At 41.6% G+C, this 21,137-nt stretch overlaps 1 protein-coding gene across 2 annotated transcripts in view; it reads left to right on the top strand.

Moving 5' to 3' along the window:
- Positions 1-3,617: 3,617 nt before the first annotated feature.
- PTGER3 (prostaglandin E receptor 3) overlaps positions 3,618-21,137 on the top strand; it is an 83,973-nt gene continuing 66,453 nt past the window's right edge. Inside the window, exon 1 of one of the 2 annotated variants that reach the window (XM_071220940.1) lies at positions 3,618-5,163. In XM_071220940.1, coding sequence (XP_071077041.1) covers positions 4,270-5,163 — 894 coding nt within the window. In that variant the 5' untranslated portion in view covers positions 3,618-4,269. The remainder of the gene's footprint in view (positions 5,164-21,137) is intronic. The other variant, XM_024565447.4, reaches the window with a different exon arrangement.

The following is a 21,137-nucleotide window of genomic DNA, read 5'->3' as shown; positions in this document are numbered from 1 at the left end:
CTATATTTCGTTAAAATGGTAATTACATTAATTGATATTTGTTAAATTTACCTTAGGTTCCTGAGATAAGTCCCACTTGAAAATGAAAATACATATTTTTCCAAATTTTCATAAAAACTGTACATAGTTTTTTAAATTGGGTTTCATTTGAGATCCTACCACCATGGCAAATCACAAAAGCCACTGAAGTTAACATTCTTGCTGCAGTTATTTTTGTATTAAAAATATCAAGAGTTTAGCACTAAAATATAAACTCCATAAATGTATAGGCTTTTGTGTGTTTTTCTGTATTTCTAACAACTTGTACAGTGTCTGACATGGTGTGCTCAATAAATATTTATTGAATGAATGAATGACTAAAAAATATGCTGAAACTACCAGTTGATGCCATGGAGTACGAATGGCAGATATTTTCCATCCATAATGAGGTAATCAAGGGCCTGATTATGTTAACCTAGTTATTACTTTTTTGTTAAACCCATGTCTATGTTAAGATTTCTTAATAGGCCCTGGCTGGTGTGCTTCAGTGGATTGAGTGCCTGCTGGCGAACTGAAAGGTCACCAGTTCGATTCCCCTTCAGAGCACATGCTTGGGTTGCAGGTTAGGTCCCCATTTGGGGTTATGTGAGAGGCTGATTTGAGATGTGTGAGAAACTGATTTGATGTATCTCTCACACATTGATGCTTTTCCCTCTCTCCCTCCTCCTCTCTCTAAAAATAAATAAATCTTTAAAAAAAGATTTCTTAATAGAAGTTCAGTAGAAGGTAAATAGCAGAATAAATTTAACATTAATTGTCATGAAGTTTAAAATGTAAGCTACAGAAGGCATACAATTTTGTGGATTAAAATCATTTCTAGGGCAAAAATTTAGTTAAAATATATAATGGGTTTATATATACATTAAATTTTTAAAAAGTATTTGAATATGTGGTCTTTCAATTATCTGACTCTATAACTTTAATCCTCCACTGGTTTACTGATTAAGCAGACATGCCAGTTTGTACACTCAAAGGAAAACAAAATGACCAGAATTATGTATTAATAAGTAAACCCCACCCTGGCTGGTGTAGCTCAGTGGACTGAGTGCTGGCCTTCCAACCAAAGGGTGGTGGGCTGGATTCCCAGTCAGGGCACATACCTGGGTTGCAGGCCAGGTCCCCAGTAGGGGGCGCGTGAGAGGCAACCACACATTGATGTTTCTCCTTCCCTTCCCCTCTCTCTAAAAATATATAAATAATCTCTAAATAAAATACAATAAAAATAAATAAAATCTTTAAAAAATAAGTAAACCCTTAGGAAAGATACCAGTTTCCTTAGGCCAAGAATACATTTGTCTTTCAGAAATTCTTAGTGTACAGCATGTTATTAGACTTTTGGACACAAGAGGGTGCTGGTGACCAAAATTCAGAAATTCATACTATTTTTCTAACACCAAAAAGTGTCAAACAGAATCCAAGTGAGAGCGCCCTATTTGTGTGAATCCTCAGATCCCCCAAATTACTGCTTTGTAATGTTAATAGCTACAAAACAGATCACTTAGAATGAATCAAAACGCTGAGAGAAGAAAAGTGTTACATGAAAGATCTTAAATGCAGCACATTTGGTGCATCAGTGTAGAGGTGAGTAAAAGAGGCTAACATTAATTCTTGGATACTACCTGGCCTGATAGTTTGTTCCTATTATATGAAGCCCAGTTGACTACAGCATGCACTTCAATGAAGAAGGTAAAAATTGTTAGGATTTCATATTTTTATTTTTTTAAGAATTTACATTTTATTTTTCAATTGCAGTTTGCTTTTAAAATTATTTTGTATGAATTTCAGGTGTACAGCATAGTGGTTAGACAATCATATGCTATGCAAAGTGTTTCCCCCAACATTTCCAGTACCCACCTGGCACCATACATAGTTATCACAATATTATTGACTGTACTTCCTATGCAATTTTTTACATTCCCATGACTATTCTGTAACTATCAAATTGTACTTGTTAATCTCTTTGTCTCTTTCACCCAGTCCCACAACTTCCCTCCCTTCTGGCAACCACCAGTCTGCTCTCTACCGTCTGTTTCAATTTTGTTTGTTCATTGAGAAAGTAAAAGTTTTAAGGTGTTGGATATTTATAAATCAAATGAGTAATGCAGCTTTGCTTTCTTAGCTATATGAATCACGAAAAGGTCAAATTTTTAAATAAAACAATTATGCTAGAAATTCATTGCTGAAAAATTAAATTTAATATGTTTTTTCTTTGGATAAAGTGTATATCTAAGATTACCATAAAGTATTCTAGTTGTCAAATGACATTCTAAAAAGATACTTTTCCAATTTGGGGGGTGAGACTAATTGGAGCTATTAAGACAAAAGTTTAGGGAACATTTAAAAAGCAAACCTCTTCACTATTCCTTCCTAGCTATTGTTCTCATAGAAACATGACATTCACAAAGAAAAGTGGAAAAAATTTAAATACAGCAAAACACAAATTAAAATGAAATTAGTAATGTGATTAATGCATGTTGTAAAATGGCGTTTAAATTACATTTTTGCTTTTCTCCTTTAAAAACTATAACATTTTATAAAGATGTTTTTTCAAGTTCTCGTACAGAATAAAATAGCACAAAAAGAAAGAATGCAGGAGAACATACTCCATCGCATCACCTACCATTCATTTACATCCCCAGAAGATACCAACTAAGCTGGAAAAAACTTAGAAACTGACACAACCAGCTCTGAAAGTCCATCTGAAGTATGGGTAATGGTCTTCATAGTACTGCATGATTAGGTCTAATTTCTTAACTATGAGGAAAAATGAAGTTTTTGAATAATTTTTAAAAATCTTCATTTCCTGGACAATGTGAAGAGACTCCCCCCCCCCCCGAAAAAGGTCCCTTTCCAGATTTGTCAGCAACTGGTCTTACTATTGATTTTCACCTGATGATGGTATCTATGTGAGGAACCTGCTTCTAGCGAGTAGACAGAGACCGGGAATTGCTTTAGGACCTTGGGCATATCTTTTAACTTCACAGAGTCTCAGTTACCTCACCATAAAAGGGGAGTGGTAATAGCAACAGGAGCTTGGAGGATCTCTGATAAAATGGGAAAACACTTGTGAAAACCCAAAAAGTATTGTCTTAATAAAAGAGGTCACTAGGCAATTGTGCCCATTTCACTAAAGGTTGCAGTTTCTGGTTCTAACTGTATGAGAATGGGCAAGGGGTGGAGAGTGGTTGGAGGATTTGCAAGAGCATCCTTCCCTGCTGCTCCCTCCCCTCCCCCCATTTCCCACGTCTGGCAGCATTTGACTTCACCGTCTCATACATGCAAGTGGCTGCCACCTGCCTCTAGCCGCTTTTGCTCACTTTTATTTAGCTGACTTGTTTTTAAGGGGGAGTAAAGGGGGACTTTAGGTGGGAGGTGGTAGCTGGGATATCTTCATTTTTTAATTCGACCAGCAGATTTTGTTTCCCTGTAGCTATTAAGTCCAGGGTCACTATTAGTTTTATAAGTTTCAGTGCGCTCCAGGGAACAGGGCAGCCTGGCCTGCTCGTGATCACTACAGAATCCCGAAGTAGAAAGGGAAAAAATTCACGATCAACCACGCAAAGGAGTGTGCTTTGCCTAGATTACTTAGGGACAGGTGAGTAACACTTGCCGGTGTTACAAAAGATCTTCAGGGAGGATCCAGTCCTGTGGATGAGAAGGAGCAGAGCGGGCGTTCTCGGTCCGTCTCGGCAACTTGCCTGGGGCTCAGAAGCCCAGCGAGACATTTTAGTCCCTGCCGCCCACGGACACTCCTCTGGCAGAGACGGGAGGAAACGCGGAGCGGGGAAGGGCGACCTGTCCGGCCCGAAACTGGGCGTTTAGAGAGGATGCCTCCTGGAGGTTTTCCCCAGCTCTCGCGTCCTGGGCCGCGGTCACGCCGCAGCCGGGAGGCGCGCGCCGCAGCTACTCCCTGCCCCTCCCACCACTCTCGGGCTCACCCCCATGGGCGCCCCGCCCCCTCGGCCTTATAGAAGGGGCGAGCCACCCCCGCGAGCCCGGGAGCTGCAGGCTTCCCCCAGCCGACGGCGCGCCTGCCAGCTTGGCGCGAAAGCCCGGGCGCCGCGGCCGCCTTGTAGCCAAGTCAGGCGGCGGCTGCGCCCGCACCATGGAAGGCAGCCCCGCCCCAGCACTAGCCCGGGTCGCTACCGACCTTCGCCGCCACCCGCACCCTGTCTACCTGCTCCCACTGCCGCTCACCGGGCGCCGTCCTAACCTCACCTCGAAGCCAACATGAAGGAGGCCCGGGGCGACGGGAGCGCCCCTTTCTGCGCCCGTCTCAACTACTCCTACCCGGGCATGTGGGAGCCCGAGCGCTCCGCAGAGGCGCGGGGCAACCTCACGCGTGCCCCGGGCACCGGAGAGGACTGCCGCTCGGTGTCCGTAGTTTTCCCGATCACCATGCTGATCACCGGCTTCGTGGGCAATGCGCTGGCCATGCTGCTGGTATCGCGGAGCTACCGGCGCCGGGAGAGCAAGCGCAAGAAGTCGTTCCTGCTGTGCATCGGCTGGCTAGCGCTCACCGACATGGTTGGGCAGCTGCTCACCAGCCCCGTGGTCATCGTCGTGTACCTGTCCAAGCAGCGCTGGGAGCACCTGGACCCGTCGGGGAGGCTGTGCACTTTCTTTGGCCTGACCATGACTGTCTTTGGGCTCTCCTCGCTCTTCGTCGCCAGCGCCATGGCCGTCGAGCGGGCGCTGGCCATCCGGGCCCCGCACTGGTATGCGAGCCACATGAAGACGCGCGTCACCCGCTGTGTGCTGCTCGGCGTGTGGCTGGCGGTGCTCGCCTTCGCCCTGTTGCCGGTGCTGGGCGTGGGCCAGTACACCATCCAGTGGCCCGGGACGTGGTGCTTCATTAGCACCGGAGGAGGTGGCAACGGGACTACCTCCCCGCCCAACTGGGGCAACCTTTTCTTCGCCTCTACCTTTGCCTTCCTAGGGCTCTCGGCGCTGACCATCACCTTTGCCTGCAACCTGGCCACTATTAAGGCCCTGGTGTCCCGCTGTCGGGCCAAGGCCACGGCATCTCAGTCCAGCTCCCAGTGGGGCCGGATCACGACTGAGACGGCCATCCAGCTCATGGGGATCATGTGTGTGCTGTCGGTCTGCTGGTCGCCATTGCTGGTAGGTAGTTCCTGGGTGTGCAGAGGTCTGGGTGGGGCCCTGAGGACAATAGAGACTTCTCAAAGTGACAGCACCTGCAGAGGTGTGTTTGCAATCCCACGGCTTTGGGGAAGCCTTTCTGCCCGGGCAATCTTGGTGGAAGCTTCTGAGTTGAGTTCCTCACTTAACTTGCTGAGCACCTTCAAATATCAGGCATTGCCTTAGGTTCTGGTTATACACACGTGGAGACCACAGGGGGCTCACATTGTAGTCGGAGGGAGTTAAGAGAATACCCAGGTATGATTTCAGTGCCTGTGCAGAGATGGAGGTTTCTCCTGGGTACATTGGCAATGACAACTATAGCCTGTGGCTGTGGGTTTCCCCCTTATTTCCAATACCCCTCCCACAGCTGAGGTGACTTTCAGTCAGCAAAAATCCTCTACCTGTGACCACAGGCAGGCACAGCCTTCTTGCAGCTTCTGAGCCTCTGTGAACTTTCTCAGCACAGCCCACAATAACCTTCCTTGCAGGCTCACTCTAGACTAGAGGCAGGAGAGTAAGGTGCCTTGGTGGCTGGAGCCAACCTCAGCCGTTTGGAATGATGCTGGACCCCCTAGGAAGTGCTTGAACTGACAGTCAGTTAGTGGGCCCTCGAAGTTTTGTAACTCCTGATGGCCAGCCTTTGTTTACCCTTGTGGCAGCTATTCAGGACTGGGGGCAAGGCCAATCCTGGGATAGGAGGTGGGGGTTTCTTAACTTCCCAGCTCCTCAAAGGGGCGCACATTCTGGGAACAAGTGATGTTTCCGCAAGCTCCTTGTAAAACAGCCACCCTTACATCTTACTGTCCTCTGTTACTTTTAGCTGGAGATTTCTGTGGGTAAGTGCTGTTTACTAATTCCGGATGGATGGAGGCTCATTTAGGCAGACTGGCTTGACAGGAGTTGCAGAAATAGTGACTTGACAGTTATAACAGATTATATACTGGACCTGGAAATTTATTAGACAGTTTTGAAAAACTTCTGAAACCCAGTCACACAAGTTTTCAGATCCCACACACATTTAATTTTTCCTTTTAAATTGGGGTAAAATGCACATAACATAAAATTTACCATTTGAACTATTTTAAGTGTACAGTTCAGTGATATTAAATACATTGACATTGCTGTGCACCACTTACAGTTTTAAATCTCTTATATTTAAAAATAGAACCATAGTTCCTTTTTCCCTCCCATCCTCCCCATTGATTTGACAAGGCAGATACTCCAGAATACTTGTGTTTCACTGGTGTAGTATATTTAGAGCACAAGTCTTGACTCCAAATCACTGACAACATGTGGTGACAAGGAGAGTTCAAGACCTCAAGGGCCCAGTGACTGACTCTCCATGCAGGTACTTCTAGGGGGTCCAGCACCATTCCAACTGCCTGAGGCTGGTGCCAACCCCAAGCTGCTGTATGGTCACAGTTCTGCGCTCCAGGAGCTGGAACTCAGGCTGAGGTCATCACCGTGGCTTATCAGAACCAGCACCAATTTTAGACATATTTACTTCTGTGGTCGAAGAATGGAGTGTGTAGGTGGCCAAACAGAGGGGAAGAGGAGTTCCTAAATAATGAACCCTTTACTAAACTATGAAGTTAACTTAACTTTAAAGGCAACAAAGAAAAATCTGAATGTTTCAGGACTGTCATTTGAGTCCCATGCCCTTGAGTTTGCTCTATCATACTCTCTATCTCCTGGAAAATGCAGTTAAGTCATATGAATTAAATGCTTACCCATACAGTTAACTGAACGTATAGATTTTTTTTAACTAGAAGAGATACTATGTACAGTAGTGTGTCTTCTACTTTAAAACTTTAATACCATGAGCTCAGTGGCCTTGGAAGAATTTAGATCTGTTCTGAGAATCATAACCTAGGATGGCCAAACCTATTCTCTTAAGAAAGACTATTTGGAAATAGTCTTATTTAATTTCAATTAATACCTGCATTCAAACAGTATCTATTGGTTTGCAGCCTGTTTTTAGACATTTTATTAATTCAGTTCTCATAAAAACATTAAACTTAAAAAATGTTAACATGCTTGGTTATATCAAAGAGGAGAAATTAAAGATTTGCAAAATGGGTACTTTTTAAACTAAAGCAAATAGTTCTATCTTCTGTTTTGTGCACCGTTGAAATTAAATCTCTACATATCTTCAGAAAGCTCTCCACTAAAAAGCTGGAATTATTTCAAAGGAAAGAAAGAAAGAAATTGGCAAAACCACTTTCTTAAAAGCTGAGGGAATTATAAGAATGAAAACACTAGAACTTAGTAAATTGAATTTTTAGTGTATTAATGTTAAAGTGAGAGATTGTTTTCTACATCTTTTTCTTAACTGTGGGTAAAATACAGGTTCCCTGTTAGCTTTTGTTGAGTTGGGAATCACCCAAACTCCCTACTTAAAAGAACCCTGAGTGTATCTTACCTTGGAAGTCTATCATGATTATCATAATATTCAGTTGTTACTGCTGGAAGACTTAGTAGAGAAGAGAATGAGAAAATATTGCAACTGCTACAAGTTCCCACCACATAAATATTTCAATATAGGTTATCTATGCTGCCGATGAAAGTTTTTTTACTTCTTACTTTTTCCAAACATCTTACAAAATATAAGATGTGAAACTGAGTGAGAATACAGTGGAAAGTAGTGTCACCTTGTCTATGATTCTTAGCCTATTTCTGTTCATTTGTCATTCTTTGGAATTAGCCAGCTGATTTAGCAATGCAATCTGTTTGACTTTGTATTATTGTTATTATTATAATTATTTTTATGAACCACAGTCACCAAATAGTTCTGTTATTTGACATGATAGCCAAGATTCCAGAAGCAGCAATAACCTTGGGTGAGTGTTGAGAAGCTGTGAGTACACTTTGTGCCTTTATAAACCAGGCATTCCCCATACAGGTAGAATGTGGCTAATACTGTAGCTGCCTTAAAAATAGCAAATACAAAGTAACTACCAACAATGTGAAAAGTGAAGTATGAGGGACACAGTCACTCATTTATAATTGGAACTGGATAAAAGCAGCCTTAGAAACATTTGCCTTTGATCTTGAACCAGCACATTCCCTGCTCAGTGTCTGCAGATGTCGACACGGACGCTCTGATTCAAGAACATATTTCACAATGTAGATGTAACTTTTTTTTTTTAATTTAAGGAATCACTGATACATTTTGACAAATAAAATTTGCCTGAAATATACTACATGTGATAATTTGTTTTATAAAACTAATGCTGTTTTATACTATAAAAAATTTTGTTCAATTGCAAATTTTCTCTGCCTATGAATTTCTGCCATATTAAGCACATAGTTTCAGGGAAAATGATTAAACATGTGAATTGCCATTTTATGAAACATCTGTAATTTGCTTTTATAAGAATTGAGATTATTTTCAATTCTTTACTTTTTTCTGAGTTCACTGCCATACATTTTAGGTACTATGCAAGGGGTATTAAGTAGACTTATGAAAAATGGTCAAAGAGTTATAATCTGTTCAGAAAAGCAGAATTCCCACATTTATGAGTGAAACAACTAGAGAACAATACAAGTTAGGATGTAATGAGTGCCTTTAGCTCTGGGAAGAAAGTCCATCTGAATTTGCCAGGGGAGGTTTCATGGAAGAGGCAGAATGACACAGCTTGAACTCAGAGCTGAGAGCAGGTGGGCCCGGGAACCCAGCGGGGGAGACCAAGCGTGCGCACTGGAGCTGTGGGAACAGTGGTGTGGGAAGGCTCAGGGGGCCAAAGTGAGGTAGTTGAGGGGAACATAGGATGAGGATTGAGAGGTGTTTGTTTTTTGTTCTGCCAGTTGGTAGTACAACCTCTATTTTTTTTAAAATAGGGGAGAGAATTTTTAAAAGATTGGCAGTGCAGTAGAGTGTGGATAGATGTGGGCTGGAAAAGGGAAAGTGAGATCAGTTATGGCTTGCTTTTTCAGGCCGGTTAGGGCCTTAGGTTAGAGGTAGTGGGAAGAGATGAGTCAGAGGAGCAAAGGTAAGAGAGAACTAATGGTATTAGAAATGGTCGCTTTTAGGAGTGACTGATTCAACAAACATTTCTTACACATCCACTATGTCCTCTTCACTGTGATAAATCGCCTCATTTGACTGCATCCTGTAGGAATGCCGCCATTTTCTATATCATTCAGATGAAGAACTGATATAAAGAATATTAGAATTATGATAATGAAAGATATCTGACTCTGAGTTTATTTTCAATTTTGTTGTTATTTGCTTGCTTAGCTTACATAGAGGTGATGAATTCTAGTCGTATATATCTTTCTGTCATATATATAAGTTATTTATCTTTCTGTCTATAAAGTACAGAGGTACGACTAATAGATATTTAAGGTCTTTCTCTATTTATGTTATTCTCAGGAGTTATTATTTGGGAGGATCATGGTTCAATGAACCAGAATGAGAAACTTTGGCAAAAGATTGGTAGATTGTTTTTTGTAAGAATGGGGAGCCTGAGCAACTAGGGCTTTTGGGCACAGTATGGAAGATGGTGGATTATCTAAATGATATATCTGGAAAGCCCAAGTAACTTGAAGATTGAGATAAATCAAAGCTAAAAAAAACACAGATATTTTTATTTGGAGTTTATCAGAGAGAGCCAAGGATTAAACAGTTCTTAAACCATCAGATTTGAAGAAATTCAGATGGTCTAGAGTTGTAGCATAATTGTGAGTCATTGGCCTTTCTCTTTGGAAAAAGCTGTGAAGGTCAATGACTCAATTATGAAAGTTTCCACAGATTCAGTTTTCTGGGAATAACACTCAGGATTATGCACTACAAGCATTCGTAACAGATGATGATTCTTCTGGGGGTGCTGAGGCGTAGTAGTGAGGGGTACTGGGTGTCCCGTTTCAGTTTTCAGATAGGCCTTGCATTACAGGGAAGCAGTGGGAGGGAAATGCCCCCCAAAACTTCTTACATTTCTGTCATATTTTTAAAATCCACCAGTTTCCATGTTTATCTCATTCATGCCTCATGCTTCTTGAGGATTATTATATGACCTCTCAAGTCCCTCTTTTCCCTAGAAAATTCTAACTTTCATAGAGTAAAGAGGGTAATCAAAGAAGCCTAATTTTTCTTGGCATTCCTCTTATATCTTGTCTCCTAAGTGTATGTGACATGTTATAGTAAACATAGTAATTCATTCTTATATGGAAATGATCATTGGGCAGCATGTGACTTTTTTATGTTTTATTGTTTATGCTATTACAGTTGTCCCAATTCTTCCCAAGCCCCCCTCTGCCAAGCACCCCCTTCCATAGTCCATCCCCACACCATTGTCCAGGTCCATGGGTCCTTCATATATGTTCTTTGACTAATACCTTCACCTTCTTTCAAAGAGACCCCATTTCCCTCCTCCCCTCTTACTGCTGTCAGTCTATTCCATGATTCTATGCCTCTGGTTCTATTTTGCTCATTTGTTTGATTTGTTCATTAGATTCCCCTTATAAGTAAGATCGTAAGATATTTGTCTTTCACCACCTGGCTTATTTCACTTAACTTAATGCTCTCCAGAGCCATCCATGCTCTTGCAAAGGGTAGGAGCTCCTTCTTTCTTCCTGCTGCATAGTATTCCATTGTGTAAGTGTGCCATAGTTTTTTAGTCCACTCATTTACTAATGGGCACTTAGACTGTTTCCAAATCTTGCCTATTGTAGATGGTGCTGATATGAACATAGGGGTGCATAAATTCTTTGGAATTGGTGTTCTGGGATTCTTAGGGTATACTGTTAGCAGTGGAATCACTAGGTCAAAAGATAGTTCCATTTTTAATTTTTTGAGGAAATTCCATACCACTTTCCACAGTGGCTGCACCAGTCTGCATTCCCACCAACAGGCTACCAGGGTTCCCTTTTCTCCATATTCTCACCAGCACTTCCTGTTTGTTGATTTATTAATGATGGCCATTCTGACAGGTGTGAGGTGGCATCTCATTCTGGTTTTAATTTGCACCTCTCTGATGGCTAGTGATGTTGAGCGCTCTTTTTATATGCCTTTGGACCGTCTGTATGTCCTTCTTGGAGAAGTGTCTATTCAGGTACTTCACCCATTTTTTAATTAGATTGTTTGTCTTCCTGGTGTTGAATTGTGTGAATTCTTTATATGTTTTGGAGATTAAATCCTTGTCCAATGCGTCATTGGCAAATATGTTTTCCCATACAGTCGGGTCTCATTTCATTTTGATGATGGTTTCTTTAGCTGTGCAGAAGCTTTTATTTACAATAAAAACAACAATAGCAAGAAAAAATAAAGTACCTAAGAATAAATTTAACCAAGGTGGTAAAAGACCTGTACTCAGAAAATGATAGAACACTAAACAAATAAAAGGGAAATACGAATAAATGGAAGCATATACTGTGTTCATGGACTGGAAGAATTAACATCATTAAAATGTCCATATACCAAAGCAATCTATAGATTCAGTGCAATTCGTATTAAAGTACCAATGGCATATTTCACAGATCTAGAATGAATACTCCAAAAATTTATATGGGACCAAAAAAGATCCCAAATAGCCTCAGCAATCTTGAGAAAGAAGAACAAAGTAGGAGGGATCACAATACCTGATATTAAACTATACTACAAGGCCACTATAATCAAAACAGTCTGGGATAAGAACAGACACATAGATCAATGGAACAGAACAGAGAGACCAGAAATAAACCCATGTCTCTATGGTCAACTAATATTTGCCAAAGGGAGCACAGGCATTCAATGGGGTAAAGATATCCTCTTCAATAAATGGTGTTGGGAGAACTGGGCTGGTACATGAAAACTAGACCACCACCTTACACCTTACACCAAAATAAACTCAAAATGGAGAAAAGACTTAAATGTAAGTTGTGATACCATAAAAATCCTAGCAGAAAACACAGGCAGTAAAATTTCAGATATCTCATGTAGCGATATTTTTGCCAATATATTTCCTAGGGCAAGGGAAATGAAAGAAAAAATAAACAAATGGGACTGCATCAAATTAAAAAGCATGTGACTTTTTAACAAGAGAGATGCACACGCACGGGGAAGTAGCACTGTGGAGTGAAAATTCTCTGTGACTCTGCTCTCTTGACTCAGAACACTTCTCTCTCCATTTTTTCCACTTGCCACTTTACCCCTCTGACATTCAGTAATAGCTGCCAAGCAGCCATCCCTCTTGGAGTGGCTAAGGTCTCAAGCTAGAAGTAACTGTGGTAGGGAAGCCTTTCTTGATCCTCTCTAGGCTTGATTGGGTACTCCGGCCCTTTGACCTCACAGCACCTACCTTGTAATTAATTCCCTATCGGAGCGTGAGTAATCCTTCATTGGACACCTTGGTTAATTGACCTCCTGAGGGTAGGTACAGTATCTGTCTTGTGTGTGGATTTTGTTTTCCTTTGGAACTATAATTGCCTGCCATGCAGGTATGCCCAATACATGCTTGTTCACACAGAACATCTAAGCACCCAGATCAGAAGATAGGGGTGGTCCGCCCCAGTTACCTAAGCTAGTCATTGTGTGACCTCAGGTAATGCACTTGATATTTTTGTGAACTATTTTCTTCTCTTCTGTAAAATAGTAATTAAAACATCTACCTGGTCCATTTCACAGGATTGTAATGAGAACCAAGATACATGTATATGAGCATAACTAGAATATTCCTTCTATATTAGGAATACTACTGTGATGTTTTACTGGATGATAATGTTGGCCTGTGTTCAGATAGACCTTTCCCCCAGGAACCTGCAGAAAACAAGTGATGTTTTACAGTTTGATTAGTTATAGTTCACTGGGGGGAAAAATGTGGTGGAGAATGTAACTTTTCAGAAAAAAATAAGAAAATAAGAAAAATGGTAAATCACAGGTGCATGAACTTTTACAAGGAATTGTAATTCATCCCTTCTCCTCTGCCCTGCCACCATCTCTGTGCTCTCCGCGCTCTCTCAGCTCTGGAATACTTTCCCCTCACAGCTGCCAGTTAACCCTCTAAGTCTAACAAGTGCTGGACCCTATCTCCCCTCTTTCGTAAACCTGAGGAGTAGCCACCGCCTTGTGCTCTGAAGACCGCCGCCACAGGTCTGAAATAGGTCACCTGTCTTTCCAGCGAGGCACTTCTTCCTGTATTTCCCAGTGTGCTCAGACGTGTCCTCCCGCAAAGGTTTGAGTCAAATTATTGTACATCTAGTTATTGTCCTAGGTTAGCTCGTTCTGCACACTTCTTAAGGGTAGAGCCTGTGCCTCGGTTTTCCTCATTTTCACAGGTGATCTGAAATGTTGAGGCTGAACAGAATCACTCACAGCTCAGAACTGAGTTTACACAAGCCTTAAATCAGACCAAAGCATGAGAGTCGTACAGGTGTAAACTGCCTCACAGTTTGGCCGGGTCCTGACAAGGCATGAATATTATTTGCAACCTACAGATATCGCAACCTACAAATTTACTGTCAGTCGGCCCATCCAGAGTTTCTCTTGGGCAACATTCAGAAGGAGGACATTTCAATGGCTGATCTCTGCGTTTATTCAAAATCTATATATTATTTTACCAGCACTGATTTTTTAAAAAGATTTTATTTATTTACATTAGAGTGAGGAGAGAGGAGGGAGAAAGAGAGAAGAGAAACGGTCACTGTGTGGAAGATACATGATCAGTTGCCTCTCGCACACCCCCAACTGGGGACCTGACCTGCAACCCAGGCATGTGCCCTGACTGGGAATCGAACCAGTAACCTCTCAGTTTGTGTGCTGAAGCTCAATCCTCTGAGCCACACCGGCCAGGACTACCAGCATTGATTTTTATGGTGGGTGTTTAAGGATCATAAATCTAAACATAAAAGTTGATGACAGAGATGGAACAGGAGGCTTGATTTTTTTCACACCTTAATTCTATTAGAAAGAAAAACATCAGTTATTAATTTAGGTAAGAGTCATGTAATAATATAAGTACAGGATAAATTCTATAACAGACAGCATTAGTATTTTTAAAAATCTTGTTAATATAAAAACAAAAGGTCAAGCAAGCAATTATTGATCCAAAAAATCAAGTATGATTTAAAAAATATACTTTTCACTAATCCTTGGATACTTCCTGTAGATTTGATCTTTTTGCTCCTCTTTCTGAATACCTAGTGTCATTTTCTATGGTTGAAAATATGCTGCTGTTGGTGTGATTCATAAAAATTTGGAAAAAGAAGTACAACATATTGTTAATGTTGAAAATAATGAAAGAGAGACTGTGAAAAATCAGATGCATTTTGGGTAGTTCACCAGGTGGTGAAGTGGAGCCTTGCTGGCAGTCTTGAGGTGTGAAATTTCCCTGGAAACGTCCTGCTAACTCCACCTTGTCTGAGTCAGGTAGACTTCCCCGAATTGATGAGTCTGTCAACGAGTATAAGGCGCCAGCGGCAGTTAGTGCTCAAGTGACCACAACTTGTGAGCACTCCCGTTTCGTGAGAGGAGCAAAGCAGGTGAGGACCATGGAAAGATTAGAGCACCGGAAGGCGAGAGACCTGCGTTCTGGTCTTGGCTTCTCCACCACACATTAGAAGTCACTTTATCTTTCTGGTTTCCCCTTTCCTCATCTGTAAGATAAAACAATGGTAAACTCTAACCTTCTCTTCAGTTCTGACTTCCTGTGGCTGTAAGTAGATAAAATCTTCCCTGTCAGACATGCTGTATTAGATGCATGGAGGAAAACACCCAAAGACTTCTTAGGAAGAAGCATAGAAATGTGAGCAAACAGACAAAGTAGACCTTGCATTTTTTTATACAATCATTCAGTAAGTATTGCTTGAGTGTTGCTGTATGCCTGCGACATTGCTCGCCGTGGTGATACCATGGTGACCAGGGCTGAATCGTGTGGTTACATGAGTTGAGCAATTATATAGCACTAGGAGGCCCTATTCACACTGTATTCTACATGAATGCCGCTCCTTTTAACAGTGTGCAACCTGTGCTATCCTTTGTAGTCCCAATGGTAAGCCAAGCAGACGTGCTATCTTCTTTTGTGAGGCTTTCAATATACTAAGGTAGACAGACAGTAAATAAACAATCATGCCAATAAACAAATGCAACCAGTCTGATGGGTCATTACTGTGGTTTCTCCCTGCCACATGGTTCCTCTACTTCAGATTGGCCTTGTCTGGGCAGCTGCGGGTTCACTGCTGCTGGAGGATGTCCCTGCCCAGGCTGAAGTGAGGTGTGTCTGTGCTTGAATGCCATCCTTAGAGAGAAGCTGAGTGCACTCCAGCCACAAAGCTCAGCAGTAATTCCCCAGAGAGCAACCGATGTGCTAGAAAGTGTGGACCCAGAGGCGGCTGGCCTCAGGCCACGTGCTGTCCGGAATCAGCCCTCCCTTTCAGGTCCTCAGGCTCTGGGTTGTACTCAGGTCACCTCCTGACAAATTTCCCTTCCCTTTCCAGTGAATTGTCTTTTAAGACTTTTCAGATCTTTCCCTCTGATAAATATAGCCAAAGCCACCCTGCTCCAGGTTTCTTGCGAGAAGAGATTAGGTCTTGGTTTCTTTTTCTCTTTTTTCCAGAAGGCCCTGGGATCCCTAAGCATAGTGGTCTACCTCGTCCCCAGGGACCAGCAGTATGTACCAGGAGCATTATGAGGATTTTCCTTTCTTATACCACATAAACTTCTACTATGTAAATCTACCTGTTCTACATTTACCAAAGTAAATGAATCTTGCTTCTGTAACACCTGCTCCAATGGGACTTGCTCCGCTCACCGGAACCGAGAAGTGGGGGGCAGCTGCCGGCGTTCCCTTACACACATCACTGCAGCTGTGGCGTGCTAGGAAGGCAAGAAGGAGAGGGTTGAAAAGGACCCCTCTTGATGTGTTGGTAAGGAGTGAGGTGGTTACAGAGGGCCTCGCTGAGAACATGTCATTTGTGATGAACCTGGAAAGAGGACACTTTGAGGGAGAAAGCAGCGTGTGAAGGCATCAATGTATATAAAAAAGCTGGAATCAGTGGAGGAACTGAAGGAAGGCACGATGGATGGATTAGCGCAGGTAAAAGAGAGTGACTTCAAGGTAAGGCTAGGGAGGTAGGCAGGGCCAAACTGCAGAGCCTTGTCATTTTTGTGTGGAAGTTTAGATTTTTATCTGAAGTATGATGGAAAGCAACTAAAAGTTTTGAGTGACAGAATGATTTGATCTGCTTTGTGTATTAAAAGATCACTCAGGTTACCTTATGAATTAGAGAAGTAGGCATTAGAGCCCTTGGACTGAGGTCAGATAGAGATATGGAGACATTAATAAGGAAACACATTTTTCCCTAAGTGTTGCTTTAAAACAAGGAAAGGACATAACAGCATAGAATTGGTGGGAGGAGGCAGTCTGCAGAAGCACCGAATGAAAAATTAGCCAGGTGTGCTGGGAATGGTAAGCAAATCTGTGTCTGTTGAAGTCAAGAAATATTATGAGTGTAACGGGGAAGGGGGAAGGAGGGAGGAGTGCATTGGTAGACTGCCTTGAAGACTGGGAATAAGATTTTGTATTTCATTTTGGATGAGTTGTATGGTTTTTCTATACTTATGTTCCATATTTGTACGATAAGAGGGTTCACGCTATAAAATCTCTTGGTTCATAAAATCACATAGTGAAACAACCCATCTAATGTTTAATCTCTTTCTAGGATATGTTTGGCGAAGTTGTCTACTCTTTGAACGCCTTTACTTACAGGAAATTTGTTGCTTTTTAAGAGGCACAAATAATTTTCTAAAGGCTAAGCATTGTGCCAGGCTTTTTCTCACAGATAATGAGAAAAAATTTCTCATTTTCTTTATTTCTTACAATCTTTTGAGGTAGGCATTATTAGCTCCAATGATAGATAATGAAAAAAATAAACTGAAAGAGGTTGAATGACTTCTTCAAAGTAACAAACCTAGTAAGTTGTCAAGATGAGATTCCAAGGCCAAGCTCTTTTCTCCAAGCATCAGAGTAGCCCAAATTCATCTTAAGTTGTTCTTTCTATTAGAAAAATTTAGCCCTGGTTGTTGTGGCTCAGCAGACTAAGCACCAGCTTGTCAACCAAAGGGTTGCTGGTTCAATTCCCAGTCAGGGCACAAGTCTGGTTTGCAGACCAGGTCCCCTGCAGGGGGTGGGTGAGAGGCAACCAAACCTTGATATTTCTCTCCCTCTCTTTCTCCATCCCCCTCTGTCTAAAAATAAATAAATAAAATCTTTAAAAAAACTTATTTACCTCACATTGATTGAATTAGAATGATACTAATTCTAGTCCTTGGTTTATAGGGAACAGTACTAAATTTAGTTAGAGACATGTTTTATTTTGTTAAATTACATGATACTATAGTTCTATATTAGTTATCAAGGAGTTACACTAACTTTACAAACAGCAAAGGAACGTGAAATAATCTTGACAATGTCAAGGACAGGAGCTGTGATCTAGTAAATCATTTAACCAACACAAATGAATATCACTCGTGTCCATATCACTGTGCTACAACCTGACAGAACAATGGCATGGCCCCTGTCCTCCAGGAATGCGTTCTCTACAGAACGAGTCCCTAGAGAAACTTGAGGTTGTGACTCAAAAAAGTAATGTCATTTATCATTGTCAATTTTGAATATAGGCACAAAGCTGAGTATCATTCATAATTCATTATCCATTCATGCACTCAGTAATTGTCTGTTGAGTACCTACTAAGTTCTAGATGCTAGAAATACAGTAGTGCAGTAGACTACTTTCCTGCTCGCAAGGAACGCGAATTCTACTGGAAGGAGAAAATCAATCAACAAATGAATAAACTGGAAATTAGAGTATGATAAAAACTCTTAAGAAAAGAATATAGCATGATAGGATAGAGGGAGCCTGGGAAACTTCTGGATATTGGGTTGTCTGGGAACAATATCACTGAGAGGTAACATTGAAACTGAGTCCTGAATGAAAAGAAAGAACTAATGAACAATCTACAGGAAGAATGTAGGCAAAGGGAACAGCAAAGGCCCTCACCTCGTGTATTCAAGGGATAGAAAGAAGGCTGACGAGCCCAAGTACAAGGAAAGAGGAGGAAGTGGAGTGCTGTGAATTGAGGTCAAAGACGGTGTTGGGCCATGCAAATCTGTACGAAGGAGTTTCAACATGATTTTAAAAGAACACTGGAAGGTTTGAAGTAGGGAAATGACATTAATGGATTTACATTTTTTAAAAAGATCCTTCTGGAAGCTGCATGAAGACTAGATTGCAGAAAGGCAAGAGTGGGTGTGGGGAGAGCAGGTATTGAACTTGTCTAGGTGAGACGACAATCCCTGGAATTAGGGTGGAGAAGTGAAAGTGTTTGGAAGACGGAGTTGTATGACATTCTGAAATTTCTCTAATGCCTGTTCTGTAACTTTGACGAGATATAGAGCCCTCTCTTCTCTGTGGGTCTGGTGGCGAGGTGGATATCTGTCCATAAATGGTTTTCCACTCAGCTCCTTAAGAGGGAAGTTATTGCTCCAAGCTTGCACAGCTAGTAATGAGTAGGGTCAGGATTAAGTTCCATCTAATGGGTGCAATATTTTTTTCTGAGACGTGAATCAGAACAGTCACACAGAGGTAGATAGTAAGCGAAGTTTGCTCACAAAATAATAAGACGCCACAAGAATCATGAACCCCAGAAGAAGATTCAGACCAAGCTAAAGCAAGTTAGCTTAAGGAAAAAAGAAAAAAAAGGAAGGAGGTTGTACTGTGTTCTTTTTTTTCAAAGCCTTTGGTTAATAGTTTTGTATTGAATATTTACATTCTGCATGCGGGTTTTAGTTTTGCTTATAATGATACGATATTTCAAGAATACATCATCTTGAAGCACTGTTTCAACATAGATCTTTCCTTCCTTCTCTCTCTCTCTCTCACTCATTATTGTTTTGTTTTGTTTTGTGAATACAAGAAACAGACATGACATAAAGTCCCAGGATCCTGCTTCATCTGCAAAGACTAATGTGAATTCTTTTAAGCTACGATTAAAGATTTGGGCTCACAGACGTGCCAGAAGTGAGTTAGGAGTATAATGTTAAGTTTACAGTGAAACAAAGGTGGCTGTGTCAGGATCTGAAAGCTCGCACTATGTTAGAACCATAGTGAGGAGACTAAAGAAAAAAGAAGTCCTTTCTTGAATTTTCCGTAAAGGGCAAGTTATAGTCTGGGTCTGATGTTAATCTGGCAACTTTCACAGTAGGTGTGGTAACAGCCAACATGCTGGGTGGCAGACTTTTAAATTTATTTAATGGTAGCAATTTTTCTCCAAGAATAGACTAAGGATTTGCCTGGATTTAGAAATAAATTTCTTAATGTTAGCTTTTGTTCTATAAAAGACATTAGGGAATATTTTGAAATGGGTTTTTTTCCCCCCCTAGCATCTATTTCTAATTAATTTTGTGGTAGATTGGTGTTAGGAAATATCAGAGCTCTATTCTCCTACCTACACGTGGTTCTCGGTTGCAAACATCAGAAGCTGACTCCAAGCACAGAGGGCACCTGTGAAAAGGTTACTGGGGGCTCGGAGGCTGTAGAAAGCTGGCGGCCCAGGTTGGGAAGACAGGCAGCGCCCAGGCTCTTCTGGATGCTGAGCGTCGGGCCCCACAGCCCTGCTGCAGTTTGCTGCTCGCTGCTGGCTGGATCTGACGTCTAAGAGTTCCCTCTGCTTTGTGCGGCTCTCCTAAGACTCAGACTCCCGGGTGCAAACCGGACTGCTTTAGCCTGTTGTCTTTCTTTCTTTGATCTGTGTTTGTTTTTCTCCCCTGGCTGTATCAAGGGCTCACCTGACGGATCAGGCACCTGCTGCTGCTTGTTTTTGAACTAAGAGGCGATAGCGGGAAGTAAGTGCTGGGATTTGTCTCCCACGTAGACTACCTAGGGAAAGCTTTTCAGGACTGGAGTATTAGTAATAAAAGGCGGGGGTTCGTTGTTCCATATAATTAACTGTTAGAACCACTATGACAAGCGGAGCATGCGTCATGAAGGGAGAGTTAGAGTGTCAGTGAGACTGGTGGAGAGGAAGCTGAAGAAACCCCACAAAACAGGAGCATACATTTATTGAAGGCTTACCCCGTGCAAGTACTCGAGAATTACCATGTTAAGCCCTTCACATGCATTATCTTATTAAATCTTTACAACTATTGATTAGTTTGTTAATTTTTATCTCCATCTTTTGAGTTGCAAATACTAAGATTCAAACCATTAGACAACTTTCCCTAATCATAGCCCTAGAAATTGGAAAACACTAGGCTTTTCTATGCCGCCGTGTTCTATTTCCTATTGGTTGTCTCATTTTTATTAGTTTATTAAAACATTTTTAAATGACGTCACTGAAAATGTGCAAAGAAGAACAGATTGATTGAGAACGGTCGATGACCACAGAACCTGCCCGGGTCAGACAATTGCAGGGACTGCAGATTGCCTGCAGAACTGCCGTTGATTCAGGCACTGACTGGCTTTCTTAGGAGCTTGGGTTTCTACGGAAAATATTATGAAAATTCAGGTAGAAGTTGACAAGAAGTTTTGCTTGTCTTACGAAAACCTGTTAATGGATTCCGTTCACTGTGACACCTACAATTTAGCATTTTCTGTAAAGCTGTAGCATCAGTTTCATCCACTTCTGTCTGTCTGTTCAGGCTTAGAACATTCACATGTCATGGTAAAGTCTTACCAGGCAAACATTTTTCAGCTAGTACAGTTCACAAATATTATTCTTTTTTACCAAACTATTTATAAAACAAATAAAACTGTTTATTGAGTTCCCTTTGCTTAGGGAGAAAGTGTTTGAATACAGTCAAGATTAGAAAATGTGTTTTGACAGTTTTAAAACTTCCAGAGTGATACAGTGCATTCTTGCAAACCTGCTTTAATTTTCTTTTTCTTAAAGTTATAGGGAAGAGAAAGAGCCTTAGCAAACCACAGTGTGTTCACAGCAACTCTCTAACATGGAACTCAGGCATGTTACTCTCTAACGCCCT

Source organism: Desmodus rotundus, chromosome 3 (assembly GCF_022682495.2).
Source record: "Desmodus rotundus isolate HL8 chromosome 3, HLdesRot8A.1, whole genome shotgun sequence".
NCBI classification, from domain to species: Eukaryota; Metazoa; Chordata; class Mammalia; order Chiroptera; family Phyllostomidae; genus Desmodus; species Desmodus rotundus.
Note: the sequence above shows the minus strand (reverse complement) of the source record. Positions and strands in the feature narration are given on the sequence as shown.